This window comes from Herpailurus yagouaroundi, unplaced genomic scaffold (assembly GCF_014898765.1).
Source record: "Herpailurus yagouaroundi ecotype Mexico unplaced genomic scaffold, PumYag 187, whole genome shotgun sequence".
In the NCBI taxonomy this organism is placed as follows: domain Eukaryota; kingdom Metazoa; phylum Chordata; class Mammalia; order Carnivora; family Felidae; genus Herpailurus; species Herpailurus yagouaroundi.
Window position 1 is genome coordinate 18,418,433 of NW_024412418.1, and position 22,030 is coordinate 18,440,462.

General features: G+C 42.7%; 1 protein-coding gene across 7 annotated transcripts in view; it reads right to left on the reverse strand.

Annotated features, from left to right (window-relative positions):
* KIAA1549L (KIAA1549 like) overlaps positions 1-22,030 on the reverse strand; it is a 267,700-nt gene that overhangs the window by 112,251 nt on the left and 133,419 nt on the right. For 4 of the 7 annotated variants that reach the window (XM_040495491.1, XM_040495494.1, XM_040495489.1 and 1 more), the window contains exons 2-4: positions 4,493-7,015; positions 2,966-3,568; positions 823-938 (exon numbers count right to left, since the gene is read on the reverse strand). In XM_040495491.1, coding sequence (XP_040351425.1) covers positions 823-938; positions 2,966-3,568; positions 4,493-6,653 — 2,880 coding nt within the window. In that variant the 5' untranslated portion in view covers positions 6,654-7,015. The remainder of the gene's footprint in view (positions 1-822; positions 939-2,965; positions 3,569-4,492; positions 7,016-22,030) is intronic. The other 3 variants (XM_040495492.1, XM_040495493.1, XM_040495490.1) reach the window with 2 other exon arrangements.

The window sequence follows — 22,030 nt, forward strand, 5'->3', positions numbered from 1 at the left end:
TTTCTTTCTTTCTTTCTTTCTTTCTTTCTTTCTTTCTTTCTTTCTTTTTCCTTTTTTACCCCTCTCAGAATTATATAAAAGAGATTGACAATGACCGATAAACTACATACCAAACCTCATTCCTAGTCCTTGGTGTGGTCATGGAGACCACGAAGCTGAATGCAGCTGTAGAACAAAACATCAAAGGAAAAAGCCAGAGCAATATTTTTTAGTGGTGAAAAGGGTTGTCTCCCGACTGCCAATCACATTTAGGGCTTTAAAACTTGGAATCAATCCAAAAGAGTGTAAAGCAAGGCTTCCATCACTTGGATATACCATCAAAATCAGCTTGCAGTTGTTAAATAGTACTTGGCATTAAAGTTCTTGGAGGAGAAAAAAAATGTTCATTTCCCTGTCTGCTGCTGGCTATTTAAGCAAAGTTGGACTCAATTTACAATAATTTTTAAATGTCCAGAAATAAATCACCAACTATTTACAATGCTGAGGGAGATAGAGGGAAAAGCAATGGATGGTTTCTTGAAAATTACACTAACAATATTAGACTTCCCTAAACAACTGGATAATGGGACAATTCAAAACAGTATATCCAGGCTTGAAAAAAAAAAAAGATTAGACATAAGGCAATTAACCTCAATTTTCCATCTTAAAATCTGACCTTTTTCTCCAGTCACCACACATTAGCTATTTGCCAAAATGAAGAAAGATTCTACTTCTGACAAGTATGGTTACGATACCCAGGGAGGAGGAAAACAGTCTAGCATCCTCTGGGCCCAAGAGGAAGATGTGGACGGCTTAGTCTAATCACAAAAGCAAGAGGCTTACGTGAGCCGAGACGTCATTCTGGTGGAAGGCCTTCCGCAATGCCTGCGTGAGCCCTTTGGCTACATTGAACCTCAAGGTTTCACTGATCTGCACTCTCCTCTGGGTCAGAAAGAGAACTGTGGGATCAAACAGAAGCACAGTAATCAGGGTAAGTAATGATTCTCCTCTCCTCTCCACCCTCTACCTCCTGCAAGTTCTGAGTAAAACTGGTGAGCACAGGTCCAACCAATGAGAGCGGTGGGCCGGGGTAATAGCTGTGTTGGTTCCATTCAAGTCCAAAGAAGGAAGGACCTAGTACTTGTCTGACCCTAGTGGGGAGAGCTAACAGGCTGGCTGCACTTCATGTCTGACTAACGCTGACTCTGACTTTGAAAATTAGGTTCAGCAGTACCTGGTCCTTGATGCGTCTGCATGCAAGAAAACTCCTGTAACAGTGTTCCCTGATAGCCTGCTTAAGGGCAGGCCCTGAGCTGGGTCCTACGGCCTAAAACACCCCTGAATCAGGAAGATACAGTCCCCACCTCATAAGTGGGACAGAGACGGGGATGGAGAGCTGGGGTGGAAGGTAGGCACCTGTGACTGAATGTGACAGGTGCTATTTGAAGGGAAGCCTACAATGCCATTGGAAGCCCCAGGAGGAGGATCCAGCTCAGACTTGGGCAAGGGGGTGGGGATCAGGTAAGGTTTCCTGATGTTCCCACTGAGTCCTGAAGGATAAGGGAAGTATGCTAGGCCCGGGGGAGAGGGACCACCCTCCCTCCCCCCTCCAAAACACACACACACACACTCCCAGCAGAGAAAAGACCAAGTGCAAAGACACAGGGATGAGAAGTGAAGCCTCAGGATACCTGTTTAGGCTTGGTCCTGAGGGTGATGGGAAGTGAAGGGTTTTCAGCCAAGGCATATATTTTAGAAAGTTCCATTGGCTGCAAACTAAAGAACAGATTGGAGGGGGGGATAGTCTAAGGCAGAGAGATAAATTTGGTTGTTGTTGCAGAAATTGAGTGATGACGACAGTGTCAACTAGGGAAGAGGCAGTTGGGGAGGGGGGAGGGGGATTCAAGGAGGTAAGACTGAGGGCACCAGTGGTTGACCAGGTGGGGTGAAAGGGATGGTGATGAAGGAGGGGGGAGAACGTTCCAGACTTCTGCATCTAGGTAGTTGGGGTTGCCTGCCTCTCAGTGAAGGGGAAGTGGAAAACCAGATGGTATAATTTCTGGAGAAATAGAAAGAGATACTGTACTTTGTGCTATGCCTAGTTTCACAATTTCCCACTTTCAAATAGGGTATGTCTCCAGATATAATTTCATTTAATCCTTTGTAGGGTGAAGAGGAAGGCGGGATGCGAGCATTCAGCACTGGCATGCTCTTTCAAATACTGTGTCTAATGCTTTTTATAGCAAACACTACCACACTATTAAAAGCACCCTGTGCCTTCCTGGCCTGCTTTGCTGCAACTGGGCGGTGGGGGCTAAAGAGAAAGCATATACCACCCAACTTTTTCAAGGCCTCTTTTTCAACATCAAAAGAAATCCTGGGCACCCACATCGTGTGGCTGTACTTTTACTATCTGCCGACTGAGAGAATACATCACAAAAGCCTCTCTGAATTCTGTAGTGCTTCCAAGATTTGATATTTTACCAATCATTTCATTCATTCATGTGAGACATTACTGATTTGCTCTACAGGCAAAAATTGCTACAGGTTTGTTTTCTCAGACTCGCTGGCAGAACCAGTTTCCCTGGGGCCTCTGATATCAGGATCGACCCCAGGCCTAGAATCTGTATCACCTAAAGCTCCCCCTCTCCTCTGCCACTTGAGAAGGATCAGGGTTCTCGGCCTCATCACTGTGACGTTTGAGGCTGGATTATTCTTTGCTGTAGGACCATCCAGTGTGCTGTAGGGTTTTTAGCAGCATCCTGGTCTCTGCCTCATTACATGCCTGTAGCACCCTCCCTACCCTCCAGGTTGTAGACACCCAAAAATGTCTCCAGACATGGCCAAATGTCTTCTGGGGGGAGAAGGAGCCAACTGTCCCTGGTTGAGAACCACCGATCTCAAAGAAATCAAAGAATTCTGCTACATCTCTGAGACCAGCACGTGCTTGCCGCTTTCAAATAAAATCAGGACAGTGGACTCTTACCTGTCTTCACCAGGAGCTTACTGGACATTTGACACTCCAGGTTGGATGCCATTTTGCCGGTTGTGATCATGGCAGTCGACGCAGCATCTATATTTTCTGCTGGCAAAGGTGGCAACCGGGTGGCCCTTACTGGGGCAGTAACGGATGTCAAGGCTGCTGTGATTGTCAGTGGGCGTGTGGTGGATGCCTTCGGCATGTCTGGGTTGGTGGGGTTTGGGAGGCCTGTGTGCATGGCTTGTGGTTTCCTGGGGAGGTGTGTTGTGGACAACAGGCCAGAGGCGGCGCCCGTGGTCCCTTGCATGGCTGTGTGAGCACTCCCGGTGTGTGCCGTTCTTGAAAACATGTAGGTTGGTGTGAATGAGAAGGCCGGAGGCACTGCCCCCGGTGTCGTCCTTGGGCCAGGTGCTGCGTTGTTTGTGACATTTTTAGCTAGGGCAGTGGTCCAACTGCTCTTGACTAATCCCGAGGCCATGGCCGAAGCCCTGCTGCCAGTGCCCTTGGCAACCAGGGCTGCAGACAGCGCCGGTGGACTTGATTTCCCCAGTAACAACATAGCTGCTGATGCTGCTGTTGGTTCCGCCTTGGACGACACCGAGGGGTCTACAGCAAAGAGAAAAAACAAAGTCTGTCATTGGCCCACAGTACACATGTCACTTGGTGTGGTGATGAATGGATGTAACATATGAGTTTGCTGAGGTGAAAAGTCTCTGCTCTGGGATTTAGGCAAAACAGCTCTAGGTTCATTAAGTTAATTACCCATAATGAGAATGCCACTGACAGAAACCTGTGATTGGTGGGGGGAAGGGTGGTGTGGAAAGAAATTTGTGGTTGGTAATAAGGACATTTAAGTTCTTAATACAGATTTTCCTCACCTTACAATGGGATTATGTCTCAATAAACCCATCATAAGTTGAAAATATCATAAATCAAAAATGCACATAATATACTTAACCTCCCAAACATCCTAGCTTAGCCAGCCCACCTTAACCATGCTCACAACACTTACTTTAGCCTACAGTTGGGGAAAATCATCTAACACAAGCCTATTTTATAATGAAGTGTTGACTCACTTGGGTAATTTATTGAATACCGTGCTAAAAGACAGAATAGTTGTATGGGTGTAGGATGGTTGTAATCGTATCATTGTTGACCATGATCTCGTGGCTCACTGGGAGGTCTGACTCACTGCCCTGCCCATCAACACCAGAGAGGATTGTACCACTTATTGTTAGCCTGGGAAAAGATCCAAATTCAAAATTCAAAGTATGATTTTTACCGAATGCGTTTGCACCATTATAAAGTTGAAAAATGGTAAGTCAAACCATTGTAAGTTGGAGACTGTACTTTCAAAAGAATCAAGTCAGCAGAGGATCAAGGGCACAACTATCTGGGGCTGCTAACTCATTCATCATCCCAATAGTGTGTGTCTGCTCTTTCTAAGCAAAACTGGGTATCTGTGTTGAACTTGAAGATGCTTGTCCACAGAAACAGTCATACCAATTTTGGGAGTACGGGGAAACAAACTACCTGCATGAGTGGCTGCACCTGTCCATTTCTCAGGGTGCTGAGAAGCCAGCAGCTCTGTGGATGGGGCCCTGGTCGATAGAGGAGGAGATTCAGCAGTAGAATGGTATCTCAAGATACTCTGGAATGGTGTGGAAACACTTATCACAGGAGATGGGTAGATGTCACCAGAAATTGGGAGAACTGAATCCGTTTTATCTGAAAGTATTTCCTGCAAGCTAGCTGTGGAAGTCAGACTTGGAGAAGCTGGTGAAAGAGCATGTGTTGAATGCGCAGGCAGCTGTAGATGGGGATGAGACACAGCATGTTGGCTTGTGGATGGGTAATCTTCAATCTCAGCTGTTTGAAAATCTCTGGAATAGTTGTTATTGGTTATTGACAAGAAGTCTGTATGGTTTCCAACCATGGTGACCTCTGACTGTTGAATAGGTTGGTTGGTGCTTATACTAAGGACTGGACGCTGAATGTTAGAGCCTTCTGCAGTCACTAAATGCCCAGCAGTTTCTCTGAAATCTGAAGATCTTATTGTACTGGCAGCTGAAGTTGAACCACTGGGAGGAGTAGCTGAAGCTGAATGAGTTTCCCAACTGGTGGAGTTAATTGTGTGCCCATTTAAATAATAATTTGTTTGCTGCAGCAAGCCAGATATCATCGGCTCTGTGGAGACAGATCCAGTTTCTGCTGAAAGAGAACTCCAGAAAACATCTGTGGTTGCTGGCTTTTTCACATGTCTCGTTGTTGAGAAATCATAGACCTCAGTGGATGAGGGAAATGCTGTCACCTGTTGGGAAGTTGAAACTGGCAACTGAGAATGGTCCATCACAGCTGCATAAGTCTCTGGCTTGATGTCAGACAAGCTAGGGGATGGGGACATAGTCTGGGTGCTTTGTGCAGAGGGGATGGAAGGTAGAGGTAATTCTGAAGGAAGGAGGTTTGTTCTTAGAGTTGTGATGAAAAAAGATGAAATATGATCCAGGCTAGAATCAGAGGTGAACCCATTTACAGTGTGATGACCTGGAATCTCTTTACTTGGAAGGATCTGGAGATCAACTGTCAAATTTGCCTTTTTGTTTTTCTTTAAAACAGCTGTCACACTACCTTCTTTCTGCAGGGGAAATGCCCAGGTTGTGGAAAGAAGATTGGGAAATTTTCTGGAGAAGGGGAAGTCTGTAGCCGCTGTCGGAGGGGATCCACCGCTGCCCTCTTTTTGAGGAGTTGGCATTTTGGGCATGGTGGAAGGAGAGGCATGGTTCTGTGCCAACTGGAGAAAGGTGGGTGCAGAAGGAAAGTCTGCTGCTGTGCTGTTGGATGTCCCAGAAAGGATGGCTTGCCCTCTGTGGGCTGTGGTGAGAGGCAGAGGAGAAGGCACCAAAGAGGACGATGTGTGTTCTGCTACAAGGAGGAGCCCTTCAGAATTCTCTGGAGCCCCTGACAAATGCAGTGGGTTAGCGGTGTCATTTGCGGTAGCAAGGGCTATCTTTCTGCTGGTTGTTTCCACTGCCACTGATTCTGCAGTCTGTAAAAGTGAAGACACAGCCTCCTGGGTCACTGCTGCGGCCACCACACTCTTAGAAATCGGCAAAGACACCCCACCATGCACTCCTTCAGCCACCTCAGCTTCAACCGGCTGTGTGAATGTACGACTTGAAGCCATTTCCAACACTGACCATGAGGGAGTTCCATCTGGAAGCTGAAGAAGACTTCCAGGCACTAGGGGTGGAGGAGACAGATGGGACAGTTCTGCCACAGAGCTCAAAAACTCAGGTGTGGGGGAGCCTGCTGTGTGAGGACCCTCTGTGGGGGGCAGCTCAGGATGCCGCATTGTTGAGTATCCAAAAAGACCTAGATGAGGGATGCCTATCAAATCCTGGGCATTTTTGGACAGAGTGTGGTTCATTTCCCCAGCAAATGGGTGTGGGGAATTAGCTATGCTCTCACTTGAAAAGGAGCCAGTTGGAGCTGTTTGGGGAAACAAAGGGACTTTGGTGGGTCGTTCGGCTGGCTTGGAAAAGATGATGGAATGAGGTGAGTCAGGAGCCAATGAAGAGGATGGATGTGGAGGGAGAAACGAAAGAATGTCTGGTCTTGGGGAATGTTGTGGTGAAATGGAAGGAGTCCCTACCCCGACTGGCTGAGATGGGATAGTGGACAATGAGGGGAGCATGCTGGTGTGAGGCAAACCTGACACGGAGGCTGTGTCTTTTCCCCCTTGAGGTCTTGGTGGGACGAGAGACTCGGTGGAATCCTTGGAAGGCTCAAGGGAGGCGCTATGTCCACTTCCTTGGTAAAGGGAAGAAGAGAAGTCCCCGTGAGCCCTGGCTCTGCGGTGTGTCTTGGGCAGAGGCGTTCGGGCAAACTGCAGCACGCTAGTGTTGTCAGGGGAGGGTGCCAGCACATTCTTGATTCTGGCCACTGCCGAGGAAGACGGGACTTCTGAGAAAGGCCATGTTGGTGAAATCGGTAACAATTTCCCATGAGGAAATGACTCCGAGGTTGGGCTGACTGTTATCTGCAGATTGTCTGTTCCTGTCAAACAAAATACCACACAGTCAGGTATCAGATGATCATCTAGTGCCTGCTGTGGTAGGTCCTGGAGAGAAGGGGTGGGCAAGACAGGCACCACTGGGATCTCACAGAGCTTCCACCCCAGCACAGAAGACTCATTAAACATATTTAGACAATAAGGTTAAGTAATGACACATATGCAAATACTACAGCTAACCTACAGGGCTGGGCTGAGAGCCACAGTCTCTGATGAAATGATACCTAAGCAAAGATGCCGAAGACACCTGTGTATCTTAAATCTTTTTTTCTGTACCACCAATGAGGGCTGGACTGGGAAACTCACAATCTAGAAAATCAAAGATGAATGTAACTACCTGCCAAGGCCAATGACACCAAAATAAACCTCATCAGAGAACCCAAAAGGCAAAATGAAAGGACCGTGAATCTTGATGCAAATGTGTGTTCAGGACCCTAAGTCATCTCCAGCAGAATAACGAGGTTGCTTGTGTTTGGGAAGGATGGCAGCAGTGGCATCTTTCTTTCTGAAAGTAAAACTACTCACATTCACCCTAGAACTAGAGACACTTCACAAGACCCAGTGTCACTACAAGCACCTACAGAGAAAGCAGACTATTAGCACCCACATTTCCTGTGTGAACCTGCAGGCAGAAAGGCAAGGAGAGAGGGCACAAAATGGTGAGCTTCACAGGAAAGGAGGCAAGGACACAACTGATCAGAAAGCTGGAAATATCATGCTAGGGAAGAGAAACAACATCCTGCTTGATGATGCTCTGATCCCCTTTTCCATGGTTCTGCAGTACTGATGGTGCTGATGACCCCAGAAATGGCTAAGCACCCTTAAGTCATATTTTAAGTTAAAAATAAAAAAAAGAAAGAACAGGTACTTCTAGAGCTTTCTCCATTATTGGCTAAAAAACGTTAGCCAGAACATTTGACAGAAACAAACGAGCCCAGGGGAGCTGAAGTTAGAAAATCTGGTTTGTAGTAGAGCGGGGTGAGGTGGGGAGGTGAGGGTGGATGATGTACAGGAGCAAATCTGTGTTTCAGAACAAGCATTCTTGCTACAGAATAAAGAATAGAACAGACTGGAAAGGGGTGGGAACAGATGACAACAGAGACCAGAAGAAAACTCCCCGAAGTAGTGTAGGCATGGGGTGACTGGACAGTTGTAAAAAGGAGTTGAGCCATAGTGGAAGACTGAAATAGATCATCCTCTATGATCCCTTTCAATTCTCATAGTTCGGGATAATGTAGTCCTTTAAATATGTTTGTGTTTGCATATGTGTTTTTTAAAAGCATTTACTCTTTTTATTTTTTAATATTTATTCTTGACAGAGAGATAGAGGATAAGTTGGGGAGGGGCAGAAAGGGAGGGAGACACAGAAACCAAAGCAGGTTCCAGGTTCTGAGCTGCCAGCACAGAGCCCAACACAGGGCTTGAACCCACGAACTGTGAGATCATGACCTGAGCCAAAGTCAGACGCTTAACTGACTGAGCCACCCAGGTGCCCCTGTATATGTGTTTTTTTAATGGCTGCAAATTCTCCTATATGCCTCCCATTGAGAGGTGAGGTCTATGTCCCCACCTGAAGCTGAGTGGGCTTGAGACTGTTCAACCAAGGCAGAAGCATTGCCATATGACTTCCAAGGCTACCATCACAAAAGGCCAGGCAGCTTTCACTTGGCCTCTTGGAAGGCTTGCTCTCCATATGCTCCCTCACTCTCCCTCCTAGAACCAGTCACCACTCTGTGAACAGACCAAAACCACATGGAAAGGCCATGTGTAAGTACTCCAGTCAATAGTCTTAGGTGAGCTAAGCTTCCCAGTCATCCCTGCCCAGGCACAAGACATGTGAATGAAGAAGCCTCCAGATAATTCTAGTCCCTAAACACTTGAGTCACCCTGTTTCAGTCTTCCCTGCTGAGTCCCCAGGAATCATGAACAGAGACAAGACATCCTCAGTTTGCTCTGTCTGGATTCCTGAAACCATGAGCATTACAAAATAGTTGTTATTTTACAACATGAAGCTAGGGGTGGTTTGCTGTGCAGCAATAATAACTGAAACAATACAGGATTGTGTCCCTCATTCCTGGGAAGTGAATCTCTACAGCTTTAATTAGCTAAGGATTCAGAAGCCAAAACACAGTTAAGCACTCTTTATTTCAATGAAAGTTGCTTTTGCTTTATACACAAGATTTTAAAATTATGTCTATGCTAATAAATAAAATATGTCTGTATTAAGTAATGTTGTATCAGGAAGGAATGGAAAGGGAAAAGAAAATTTTGAGGGGCAAATGGAGGTAGATTTATTAAGAAGGGAAAAGTAAATTAGGAGAAGTAGGGCAAAACCAAATTTTAAAAAAGGCAGTGAAGTAGAAGTTTGATATAGGTTAGATATAAGAGTGTGTTGGACACACTCTACAGTATTCCCATGATCCCTGTCTCTTGGTGGTCACGCCTTTGTGTAACTCATCTTGAGTATGAGCAGAGCAGAGCCTGTGAGTTACTTCTAACCAATATAATATGGCAAAGGTGATGGGATACCCACCTGTGTTTATATAATCTAAGACTCGGTCTTGCTGGCAGACTTGCTGTCCTTGATGGCCTGATGAATTAAGAGGTCATACTGGGAAAACCCATGCGGCAAAGGATTGTGGGTAGCTTCTAGAACTGCAGGCAGTCTCCAGGAACTCTGAGCAGCCTTTTGGAGCTGAGGATGGCCTCCCACTGATGGCCAGCAAGAAGCCAGGGCCTTCCAGATGGAAGCCACAAGGAAATTAATTCTGCCAGCAACGTGAGTGAACTTGGAAGTAGATCGTTCTGCAGTCAAGCCTCCAGATGAGAACACAGCCCCCTGATACCACAATGGAGGCCTTATAAGACCTTGTGTAGAGGATCCAAAGAAGCTGTGCCCATGGGAAATGGGAAATAACAAATTCATGTTGTTTTGAGCCAGGAAGTTTGTGGTAATCTGTTACACAGAAATACTACCAAGTAGTATTACACAGTTACACAGAAAACTAACCGAGGTAGAGAGTAGGGGGCTGTGGAATGGGCATATAAGAAGAGATGCAGCATGAGGTACCATGACTAAAGAGTAGCAGAAAGGATGGTGAGAGGGTACCATCAAGACAGTAAAAAAGAAGCCCAAGTCAGTATGTTTGTTTGGAATTTCACAGAGAAGCTGTGAAATAAAAATTCAAACATAGTACCTGGGACTCAGAGGAAGTTATTTGAAGAGAATACTGGGCTTTGCAAGAGTAGAAACAAAGCCACACCAGCAAATAGCAGCAGACACAGTGGAATGTTGCTATGAAACAGGTTGGACTCTTCTGTTTAAATCCCATTTTTCAAGGAAAAAAAAAAAAAAAAGAAGGCACCTTGCAATCAAATTACTGAATTCTTTTTTTTCTCAATGAAATCCTACTAACTCTCCAATCCACCCCTCTCTGTATTCCAAAACTGTTAACTTTTTCTACTTAGAATGATATGAACTATTCTTTGCTGACAAATACAGTAATGATCTTCAAAAAAATGCACAAAAAGCAATCATATATCCCACATACAAGAGAGGGAGATGAAAGATAGTGGTGTTTCCCTGCACAAGCTCCCGAACAGCTATCCTTTGTGAATATCATAAGCATCACTCATTCTTCTTTTTTCATTTTTTAATGCTTATTTTTATTTTTGAGAGAGAGAAAGCATGAGTGGGGGAGGGGCAGAGAGAGAGGGAGACACAGAATCCAAAGCAGGCTCCAGGCTCTGTGCTGTCTGCACAGAGCCCGACATAGGGCTTGAACCCATGAACCGTGAGATCATGACCTGAGCCGAAGTCAGACACTCAACCGACTGAGCCATCCAGGTGCCCCCAAATATCACTCGTTCTAGGGACAAGCCAACAATTACCTTCTCTTTGTTTTTGTTTTTTTTTTTATATTTTTTTAAAAAAAAAATTTTTTTTTTCAACGTTTATTTATTTTTGGGACAGAGAGAGACAGAGCATGAATGGGGGAGGGGCAGAGAGAGAGGGAGACACAGAATCGGAAACAGGCTCCAGGCTCTGAGCCATCAGCCCAGAGCCCGACGCGGGGCTCGAACTCCCGGACCGCGAGATCGTGACCTGGCTGAAGTCGGACGCTTAACCGACTGCGCCACCCAGGCGCCCCAATTACCTTCTCTTTGGATAGTGTATCCCACCAAGGGACTAGTAACCTAAAGAAATTTAAAGGGAAGTAGCTTAAATGATAAGATATTTAAGGAGGCTCTGGCTGAAGATAGATGGGGAACAGAGATGGATTTAAGTTGGAAATAAGTGAAAGCGAGCTAAAGACCCTCAAAATAATGAAAAGTTAAAATGAGTCATTTCTTCCCTTCCCAAGGAGACATGAACCCCATTCCATAGACAATTGATACACACATTTTAAACTAGGTTGGTTTGTGCCATGCTTAGATAAAAGCATGGTTTTCAAAGCTTCAGGAAAGCAAACAGTCATTCCTGTAAGAATATCAGACTGAATAATAATTGGCACAGGGGCACCTGGGTGGCTCAGCTGGTTAAGCGTCTGACTCTTAGTTTTGGCTCAGGTCATGATCTCACACTTCGTGGGATCAAGCCCCACTTCAGGCTCTGCACTGACTATGAAGAGCCTACTTGGGATTCTCTCTCTCCCTCTCTCTGACCTTCCTGCACGTTCTCTATATTTATATTTATATAAAGAAATATTCTCCAGTCAAATTCAAAGGGCCTCCCAATGCGGCCCTGAATCGCTTCCTAGTTTCCTCAAACTACTCCTGTAACACAGTCATAATCAGTCTTTTTCCATTCAGCGCTTCCTTCCTTTGACTGCTGGAGACACTGAGAAGGAAGCCTTCCCACAGGTGGCCTAGCTATAGGCATGACCCATTTCCAACCAGGGTCATGAAGCCATGCACTTTGTCCTGCTCACTGCCTGCCAGCCCATTTTCTTAACTGCAACACTCAACGAAAAGCAAACCTGATCAACAGCAGCTCTTGAATAGAAGAAACTAAGACAACCAGCTAATACACATCAGTAAGCATCCCAAACCCTTCCTCTTTATATTTCAGAGAGAAATACCTGCAGCTTTCTATTAGGCCTCAGAGTCAGATGGCTTGGATTCAAATCCTACTGCTCCATTTGCTAGCTGTGTGACCCTGGACAAGCTACTTAACCTTATTGTGCCTCTCCCTCATTTGTAAAACGGGGACTATTACGGTACCTATGTCAAGGTACCTACATTACCATGAAACTGTTTTAGGTGTTAAAATGAGGTGATACATGTGAAGTCTTTAGAACAGTGCCTGGGACACAGTACTATTATTGGTATTGCTGTCATTGTCAATACTGGTTCAGCCCAGGGTGCATGGATGCACTCAGAGGCTTCCTCAGAGGCCCCGAATGCTAGTCAAAACTCAGAAATGTCTTGCTGATCACATACTGAAACAATCCCACACATCTGTGGAACCCCTTACAGTTTACAGCATCGTTTCATTCCCTCATCCCACCTTGTTCCTCACAGTACCTGTGAGGTAGAGGATAAAGGTCATCATCCCCATTTTACAGGTGAGCAAACCATTGCCCAGGGAGGTTAAATGCCGGCTTGGCCAAGGTCACACGGAGAGTTACCCCATGGCTGAGTATGACTCAACTCCTCTGATTTCAGATCCAAGGCTCTCTGCTCCTCCATCTCCAGGTCCAGGGTGGGCTACATCCTCCTAGAGAGACCCCAGCAGACAGGAGCCCACATGGTCATTGCCCCTGTGAGTTTGACGACGAGTCTCTCTTTGGTGCTGCTTCAGCAGACATTATTGAGCACAGCTCTAAATCACTGAGACCTCGATTCCCAGAAGGTCAAAAGAGATGAACCAAGCATCATTTCCATGTTGAAGCATCCACCTCAAATCCACACTTCTGAAGTTTGGTGCTTAGGACATTCTTCCTAATGTGATTTCTCCTGGGGCTTTTTCAATATGCCAGTTAAACAGAATCAAATTGCCACTCCTTGAAGTGATGCCAGCAAATAGAAGGTTCTGTTTACTGCCTCAACAGAAGCTTTTTAACTTTCAAAGCTGTTTCACAGCTATTTTCTTAAACAAAAAAAAAGTTTATTGCTTTCGAATCTTTTGTGAAACAGATTTAAAAATAAAACTGATTCCCCCCATCATAATACATTTGCTCTTTCATTTTCTAAAACCTCACTTTGTGTAATCAGTACAGAAAATTTGGAAAAGGTGGAAAAGTTGAAGGGAAAGAATCCCATGTGTCCCTCAGCCACCTCCCCATGCATGTCCCGCCACATCAAGGAAACCACAATTCACACTGTGGTGAATAGTTCTTTCAGGTTTCACCCTTGGAAGAGCTTTGGTTTATGTGCTTTTCAGACCTCTGGTTGTACTTCACATCCAACTTTTTTTTTTTTTGCATCTCTGGTCTTTTAACATTGTTTTAAAGCATTTTTTCATACTGGATAAGGCTGAAAATTGTTCCCACTAAGACATGGTATTATAATTTGTTTAACTGCCCTCCAACTATTAAGATACAGGTTATTCATACCTTTTCAGTTTTATAAATAATAGCCTCATCCCCTTCCAATTCTGTCATCACCAACCCTGTGTGGCAGGTGGGACAGACACAATGACCTCCTCTTATGGATAAGATCACCACACACATCTAAAACCATCTGAATCAGAAATAAATCAATGGGACTTGGAGTGTCTCTCCTCTCCTGCTCCTTCGATCCTTCTGATGGGGTCACTTATAAGTTTAAAAGCCTCACCCCCTAGTCGGCCTAAGCTCAACTATAGAAAACGCAATTAACCACCAATAACTGATCCTCCAAAACAGGACAATCCTATCAGTCAACTTTGCCAAACCTTCCTATTTTTTTACTATTTCATTCTAACGGCCCTGAGGAGAGTTGAGACCATTTTAATCCATCAGGCAAGAAAAACTAAAGATGTAGGAAAGTATGAACTAAATGAAAAGCAGTAATAGGGGCTTAGAAATTTGGGCAAAAGGCATATTACTGGGCTTCATGCCATGTTGAAAAGTGTAAACGTAAACCACTTCTAAGTGACAGTCCCATAGTTAAGATGTCATTGTTCCTACAACTCTCCATTTTTAGCTCTTTTAGAGTACTTTTCCCTTTCTGCTTAAAATTCTAGCCAATTATCTCCCTTATTTGCTCAATCACTTAGCCATTTATGCCTCCAAATCCTTTCTTGGATAGTCACTCCCTTATAAAGACTAACAAGCTGTAATCCTTACTGGGAAGGAGGTCAAGTGTTCCAGTGAAGGCTGTGAGATCTGGGTTCACAGCCCCCCTGCCTTGCTCCAGCTGTGTTAACTTAGGCAAGTTACAGACCTCTCTGTGCCAGTTTCTGCATTTCACAATGTGGACAGTATTAATCTCTGTCTCACAGGTTGTCTTGAGCCCTAATGGCATTAACCCATGGAAAATATTTGGAACACATCCTGGTACAATATATGTTACTTACCATGATTGTCAGCAAGGAACACAAAATCTGACTGAGAGATTTCAGAGTCATGTCTTTTTTCTAAACTATGATAACAGTATATTATACCCCCAATTTGTGGTAAACTTATTCTAACGTCTCAGTACTAGTTCACATTTCTTACAGTGAGTCCTTTGTCTCCAACTATAATTCCCCACTACCTGGTTAATCCACCTGGCTTTGTTAGCATTCGTAAGACTTACCGAGTTTCTGCATTAGATTTCTCCCCCGAAGACTGCTTACTTCCACAAGCAATCATGTGGTTTTGGAAATGACTTACTTGGCATAGTGGCAAAGTGAACACTTTCCCATTAGGATTCCTTACAAATCAGACACACAAATCTAACTACAGCTATGGCTGAACTGCTGAGAGAAGGCAGAGACAGAGCTTCTCTTCTCATGTACACATGTCTTCTCATAATAAATACACATACATAAATGAATAACCTTCGTAATCAAAATCAATCCAGAAATGAGAAACCTAAACAAGTTAACATAGGAAAAAGGAGGACTATTGAAAACGGCACCAGGACCAGATATATTCAGCTGAGTTCTACTTAACTTAAAAAAAAAACAAGGCAATACTAACTTCAGCAAACTAATTTGGGCCTTTTAAATATATGAAAATGTTTCCAATATATTTTATGAAACCAGTACTCTTTTAATATCAAAATCAAATAAAGATATATTAAGTAAATAACTAATCATCAAAACATGTAAGTGAATGCAGGCAGCACACTAAAAATGTGTGCTGGGGAGGGAAAGGCTGCGATAAAAAGGAGAAACCCATGTATATTCCAGGATCATATTTGTGCAATTCTATAAAAATTATGTACATGTATATATAATAGTAAATCATTTAATGCATAAACTATCAATTAATAAATTAAAAATCTATAAAGTCTGTGACAGTCAACAAAACACATAAGTGCCTGCACAAAACATACACGGACACAAAAAGAGAAGGTTAAGACTTTGCATCACATTTAAAGTCCAAATGGTATGGTCATAGGCCAAACTCTGTACTCTTAAATGTTTTTAAATTGTAGTCCCATTCTTGTATCATCTACAATGTTGTTCATGACAGGCAGAGACCTTCCCATTCATTTTGCATCTCACAGAGTATTTTGTTAGATTGAAAAGAAAATAATCCTGTATTAGAGACATCCACACAACCTGACGGTCTCTAAAACCAAGAATAAGCAAAGGCACCATGTCCCAACAACTGTTCCCATCAATATTGGTTCCATGAGACAATCTGGGGGGAAAATGGTTTTATATTCAAAATAGCTTAGGAAACCTCTTACCAGGGAGTCACCATGCAAACAAGTACATAAAGTCTCCAAAAGTCTTAGGGTAAACAAAAGTTATGTTTAATCTAGAAAATCCCCAAACTAATTGACTGTGGAACTCTTTGTTCTGTTTCTTTTTTGCATGATACTAGCTAATATCCCAAGGAGCCACTGCTCTGAACACCTTGAGGGGATTTTAACGGAAGATCATTTCAGAGTTTAAAGTCATTGCCCTTGAGCAATTTCAGATACAGAAAAACCAAAGAACTGGTAAGTGGACTAAATCCATCATGGAATCTGAAAACATAAATGGAGACATAAGAAAAATGGGAAGGCTGTGTGATGCTTCATGGATACTGATGTCCTTCTTACAACTAAACACCAAAAATCTGCAAAATCTGTGTGGGGGCCAAGAAGCAGAATATGCTCCCCATATTAATAAAAAATATTATTACTAATCCTTAATTCATGTTCATTGATGCCTGGGTCAGGCATTAGTTTTACTATAGAAGTCTAACCTCATTAATAATGAATATCACTACTTCAGGATTTGTTAATTCAGATGCTTAGAAAAAGAAATTATCAGCCAACTCTTTTAGGACTGAATAAAAAACTAATTGCCTTTAAGGTGAAAGAAAGAGAAAGAAAGAAAGAAAGAAAGAAAGAAAGAAAGAAAGAAAGAAAGAAAGAAAGAAAGAAAGAAAGAAAGAAAGAGGAAGAAAGAAAGAAAAAGGAAGGAAGGAAGGAAGGAAGGAAGGAAGGAAGGAAGGAAGGAAGAAAGAAGGAAAGAAAGAGAAATACTTATTTTGAGTAAATGATTTGCAAACTTTTTAGAAGCACCAAAACTCAAAAAGATAGCCAGTATGTTCATAGCAAATAATTTTCATTAGCAGTTTATTTGCTTTAGTGTTTACATAGATGCTCATATCAAGATAGCATTTATTTTTAAAAATTCTACAATTTAGATAAGACCACGTTTTCTCTCATTTGGTATAAAGTAGTAAGATCTATTTATGTTAAGCTTAAATCTATTCCATTGACAAAATTTCCATTTCTATCTCCCAATGCCTTGGTTTATCTAATAATAATAAAAATCATTAGACATAATTTTCAGCACTGGCAATGGATTTTCCTTTATCCTTCTAGTCACGAGGACAATCTGTAACTAGCAACAGAGTCTTGAGATGTCTGGCCAGAAGTAGGAGTGCCCAAAAGAGGGGCCCAGAATGCTGGTGCTCTCCCCACCTGGGAGAGCCTACTCAGCACAGTCTCCACAGGAATCTGGATAGAGGAGCCTAGGACAGACTGTACACCATTTGGTGGGAGTCAGAGGGAGATGCCATGTGTGTCTGCCTAACTGCCTGTACTTGAAAGACAAGAGACCACAGTAAAAGCATCCTACCATAGACATGAAACTTATCCTTCCTACACTCATTCAATTAATTTGAGTACCTACCGTGTGCCAGACACTAACGCTTACTGAATGTTCCCCGTAGTCCACTACTTTCCTATCTGCTTACAAATATAAACCCATTTCATCCTCACAACGCTACTATCAGGAAGATACAGGTGATAGTTAATTGTATGTGCCAATTTGTTGGGCCATGGGGTAGCCAGATTAAACATCATTTCTGTGTGGTCTGTGAGGCTGTTTCTAGATGAAATTGGCATTTGCACTGATGCACTCAGTAAAGTCAGTGGCCCTTCCCAGTGTGGGTGGGCCCGAACAGAACAAAAATCAGAGTTCTGTTTTAAGGGAGGATTTGCTCCCCTCCTGCTAATTTGTGTAAGGATAATTTTTCTGCCCTTGGACTGGGATTTACTCCACCGATTTCCCTGGTTCTTAAATCTTCAGTTTTGGCTGGAATTACAGCATGGGCTTTGCTGGGTCTCTAGCTTGGCCCCTGCAGATGGTGGAACTTCTCAGCCCCCATAATCACATGAGCCAAATCCTCATAATAAATCTCTTACACAATATATAATATCATACACATTTAGGCATTCTGGATTCAGGGTTGATGTCCTTAATCACAAATGTATCCTGCCTCAACATAGGGGAGGACATAAGGTGAGGCCCCTACCCAAGATGTTTAACATTGTTTAACAAACTTGAAAAGGTCCACCTTTTAAAGATGTCATGCTTTTTTAAATCACTCAACACAGGGTTTCCAACGCTCGTCCACACTCCAATCTAATGCAGTTTTCACCTAACCAAGACAAAGCAAGAAATATAACTATAATTGTGTGCATGTATGTGTATTTTCATCAATTGCTTTTCTGGGTCTAATGGACAATCCTCCATTTTTGGTGTCAACATTTCCTTGCTTTTCTAAATGCTAATGGCAGCATGGTGTAGCGATGCCCTCAGTTGACAAGATTAAAAGTTTGCGAATCTAAACTGGGCTTCCAAAATTCTTCATTTTACTAGTCCATGAGCTCTCCAAATCTGAATATCAATGATCAACCTTTTTTGAAGGAGACCCGAAGTTTCCTTTCACAGGTGAGTACAAGGAAGGCATTTTCCACTCATCACTGATGGAGTTGGGGAGGGAGGAAGGAAGTGAGAGGAGGGCCCGACTTGGAGCAGCAGTCTCCACAAAACACTGTGACACTAAGAGTTGGGAGGGGCTCGTCTGGATGACCAAGGGAAAACTGAGAATGTAATGATATTTTAAGCAATGGGAACCTCTCTCCTTCTCTGATGGTCCCTGAAGAAAGAACAGCTTTCTTGAAGTCGAGTTTATCTAGCTTGTAATTTTCCACACCTCTTGCTCCAGTATAATTATAAATGCACAGCTTCTTGAAGTTAAAAACATGCATTATTACCCTCAAGATAAATAACATTCAATTCTGTCTTCCACCCTGAATTGTTAATGCTATTATTTTCACAGTAAATAATTGTTAGAACCATTACCAGTGAACTAGTGGCATGTATTGTTAACTTCTTAACAAATATCAAGAGAAATTAAGTGTTTCTTGTGGCACATTGGTTGGATTGTTAATTACTTGTAATTGAGCCTCAAATCCTGGTTCTTTTCAAAAGTACAAATAATCTATGACAAACGTGTCACTGTAAAATATAGCATATTATATAGCCTTCATTAAAATCTATTTTCTCTCAAACTGGATTGAAATATTGAATAATTTAACCCAAAATGTATTTTAGTAAAGTGAATTTGTTGGCCAAATTGCTTGTATGGTAGTGATATACATGTCTTTATTCAGAAATTTGAGAATTTAACTGGTTATTTTTCATGCCAACCTACACCAAACAGTTCCCCTTTTCAAAACATCTAGTCTATTTAAGAATGAATTCTCCAAGAAAAAGTGCTACACATGTGAAAATAAGTAACTTAAATCAGTGCCAGAACTATTGGGGAAAAATGAAATTTAATAACAAAGGTAAAGATTATTTTATAGCTTTAATTGCAACTCTAGAGCATTTTAATAGTGCTGAACAATAAAACTAACTTCATAATGTCAAAGCAAGTAAAAAGCAAAAGACTAACTTTATTCTGTGAATCCATAAGTCAGAGAATGTAACAGCTCCTGGGCTTACAGCCATTATACACAGGACAAAACCAGAGCCAATCTGCTTGAAAAGCAATTAACAGAGCAGATTAACACAAAGAATCTCCAATATGTAGTCAACTCTACTGTGATTTTATCTATGTCAGTGAACTCAAGATAAAATTAATGTATGATAAAGATCATACTCAGGGGAGGTAGTTGAAGCCTCACACATGAGCCAGGAGATCTGGATTCTGACCACGGTTCTCTCACCTGCTCCCTTTTAGACATGAAATAAATCGCTTTGCCTGCATGGGCTCCATGTTCCTTCTCTGTAACACATGAGGGCAAAATCAAGTCATCTATAAGATCCCATTAATTATGGTTTGGCTTAAGCCAAGAAATCATTTTTAAATAGTTTTATCCCCCTTGTCATAGATTAATCCTTTAGTCACCATGTCTTTTAAGTGTCTTTTAATCTCCAAATTGTCCCCTCCATTCCTTTTGTTTCCTTAAAACATATCTGATGAATAAGCTATGGAGTTTCCATAGTCTGGACTGGGCCAATGCACGCTCATGATGCAATTCAACATGTTCCTCTGTCCTCTACATTTCCTGCAAATGGACAGTTAGCTCCAGAAATGAAAGTATAAAAGTCCTCACTTTTATTATATTGTATTTTTTTTAATTTTTAAAGTTTATTTATTTATTTAGAGAGAGACAGTGCAAATGGGGGAGGGGCAGAGAGAGAGAGGGAGAGACAGAATGCCAAGCAGGCTCCACACTGTCAGTACAGAGCCCAATGCAGGGCTCGAACTCATGAACCATGAGATCATGACCTGAGCTGAAACCAAAAGTCAAATGTTTAACCGACTGAGTCACCGAGGCGTCCCTTTATTATCATATTTTGATATGGAAATAAATAACAACAAGAGGAAAGCATTTAAATGCAGTCTGTATGAACCACACCCCCACTCTTCCTCATTCATCTAGAGCACTACCCTTTTCCAAGGAGGAATAAAATGGGATGGCCATGTTCTCTACCAACACCAAGGATTATTTTGACTAGAAAGCCAGCACTGGGTGCCTATGCATTAGAGATACAGATTTTATCCCAGGTGTGATCTTTGCAAAGGTTTTACATTTGTCTCCTTTAGTTCTAGACCTGTAGCTTTTCTACCTACAGAGCTGTTATATAAGGTGGCCCTGCCACAGGGAGACTGCCTTCGGTAACTATCAGGAAGAAGCCTTTCGGCAGAAAAAAAAAAAAAATTCTGCATTAGAAGTTTAGGCCCATGTCTCCTGGAGAAATGAACTCCAGAAGGCAACTTAAAAAACAGCATCCAGCAGGAAAGGCAGAAAGGAAGAGATGTTTCCTAGCATTGTCGTCGAGGAAACAATTGTGCCACCAGCCATTACAGCTGCATCATCTGCAAAAATGAGTGCTCTGTAGGCAGAGCAGATGTTCCAAAGCTGTGTCATTTGTAAATATAGATGAGAAATGTAAACTGAAGATGTGACCTCACTCACTATCATATTTGAGGGTAATAGCAATTAGGAACATTGAATATCATTTGAGCTGAGACTGCAAGGATCTTTTTTCCAGTCCAAATATAACTGCAGAAAACATATTTTCAAAAAGTAAAATAACTCTCACTGTTGCCTGCCACCACACAGTTGCAAAGTGAGCCAGTCTAATTCTGAGGCTCCCAGACAAACATGGCTGATTCATCTTTGCTGAAAGAACTGTCGATTCTTCAGCCACAGGAGAAATTAAAGGCTGGATTGGATAGAGGTTAGAAAGCAAACCGTTTTTGTAAAAGAATGAATAATTGGGAAGAAAAGGGCAGAAGAGGGCATTTATTTATTTTTCCCTTCAAAATTCCAGGGAATCAGGAACAATGGCTTCGCATATCCCATCTCTCTAAGGAAAGTTAGAGGAAGAAAAGACGGTAGCTATCTGGCCTCCAGTTCTTGCTTAGAGATGGCTAATTAGTTACATCTCACAGGTGGGTTGCCTCCAAGTGATTGCAGTGGCTGCCTGGACTGTTGTGGAGGATTCTAAACACAGTCCTGGATCAGCAAGGAAGCATGGTACAATCAATTAATAATGTCTGCCATGGGTGCCATGCTTGTGGAACGACATTAGGAGTAGAAAGATCTTTAGCATCCAGGAAAAGGTGATCCCTAAGGTTTCTCTCAGCATCTAGCCTAGCTCCATTCATTTTCAGAAAATGAAACCAGGGCCAAAGGCGACTAAGTGACTTGCCCAAGGTCTAGCACTGGGCAAGTCTGAATGACAGACTGGTCTTGGATTCCGACAGTGCTTCTTCCACCATCAGATGTATCATGTTACTTTTTAAAGCATCAGCTGAGAGAGGAGAGAAAATGAAATGAGGAAAGGAAAGGGAGGAGGTGAAAGAATGATTCAGAGACAAAGTGAAAAACAGAAAAAAAAGTCAGCAGGATTAATAGAGATGGGCCAGCAAACAGATGTCATCTCCAGGCTGCAAGTGGTATGCAAATAAGCTGTTTTCACACCTGGCAAATCAAAGATACTGATGATTTTCTCCTTACCACCCACCTGACAGTCCCATTTTGTATCATCTACTCCCCTCTATCCCTGAGCATCAGCTCTCATAGCCCCAGCTGAGCAGACTGGTAATCACATGACCATG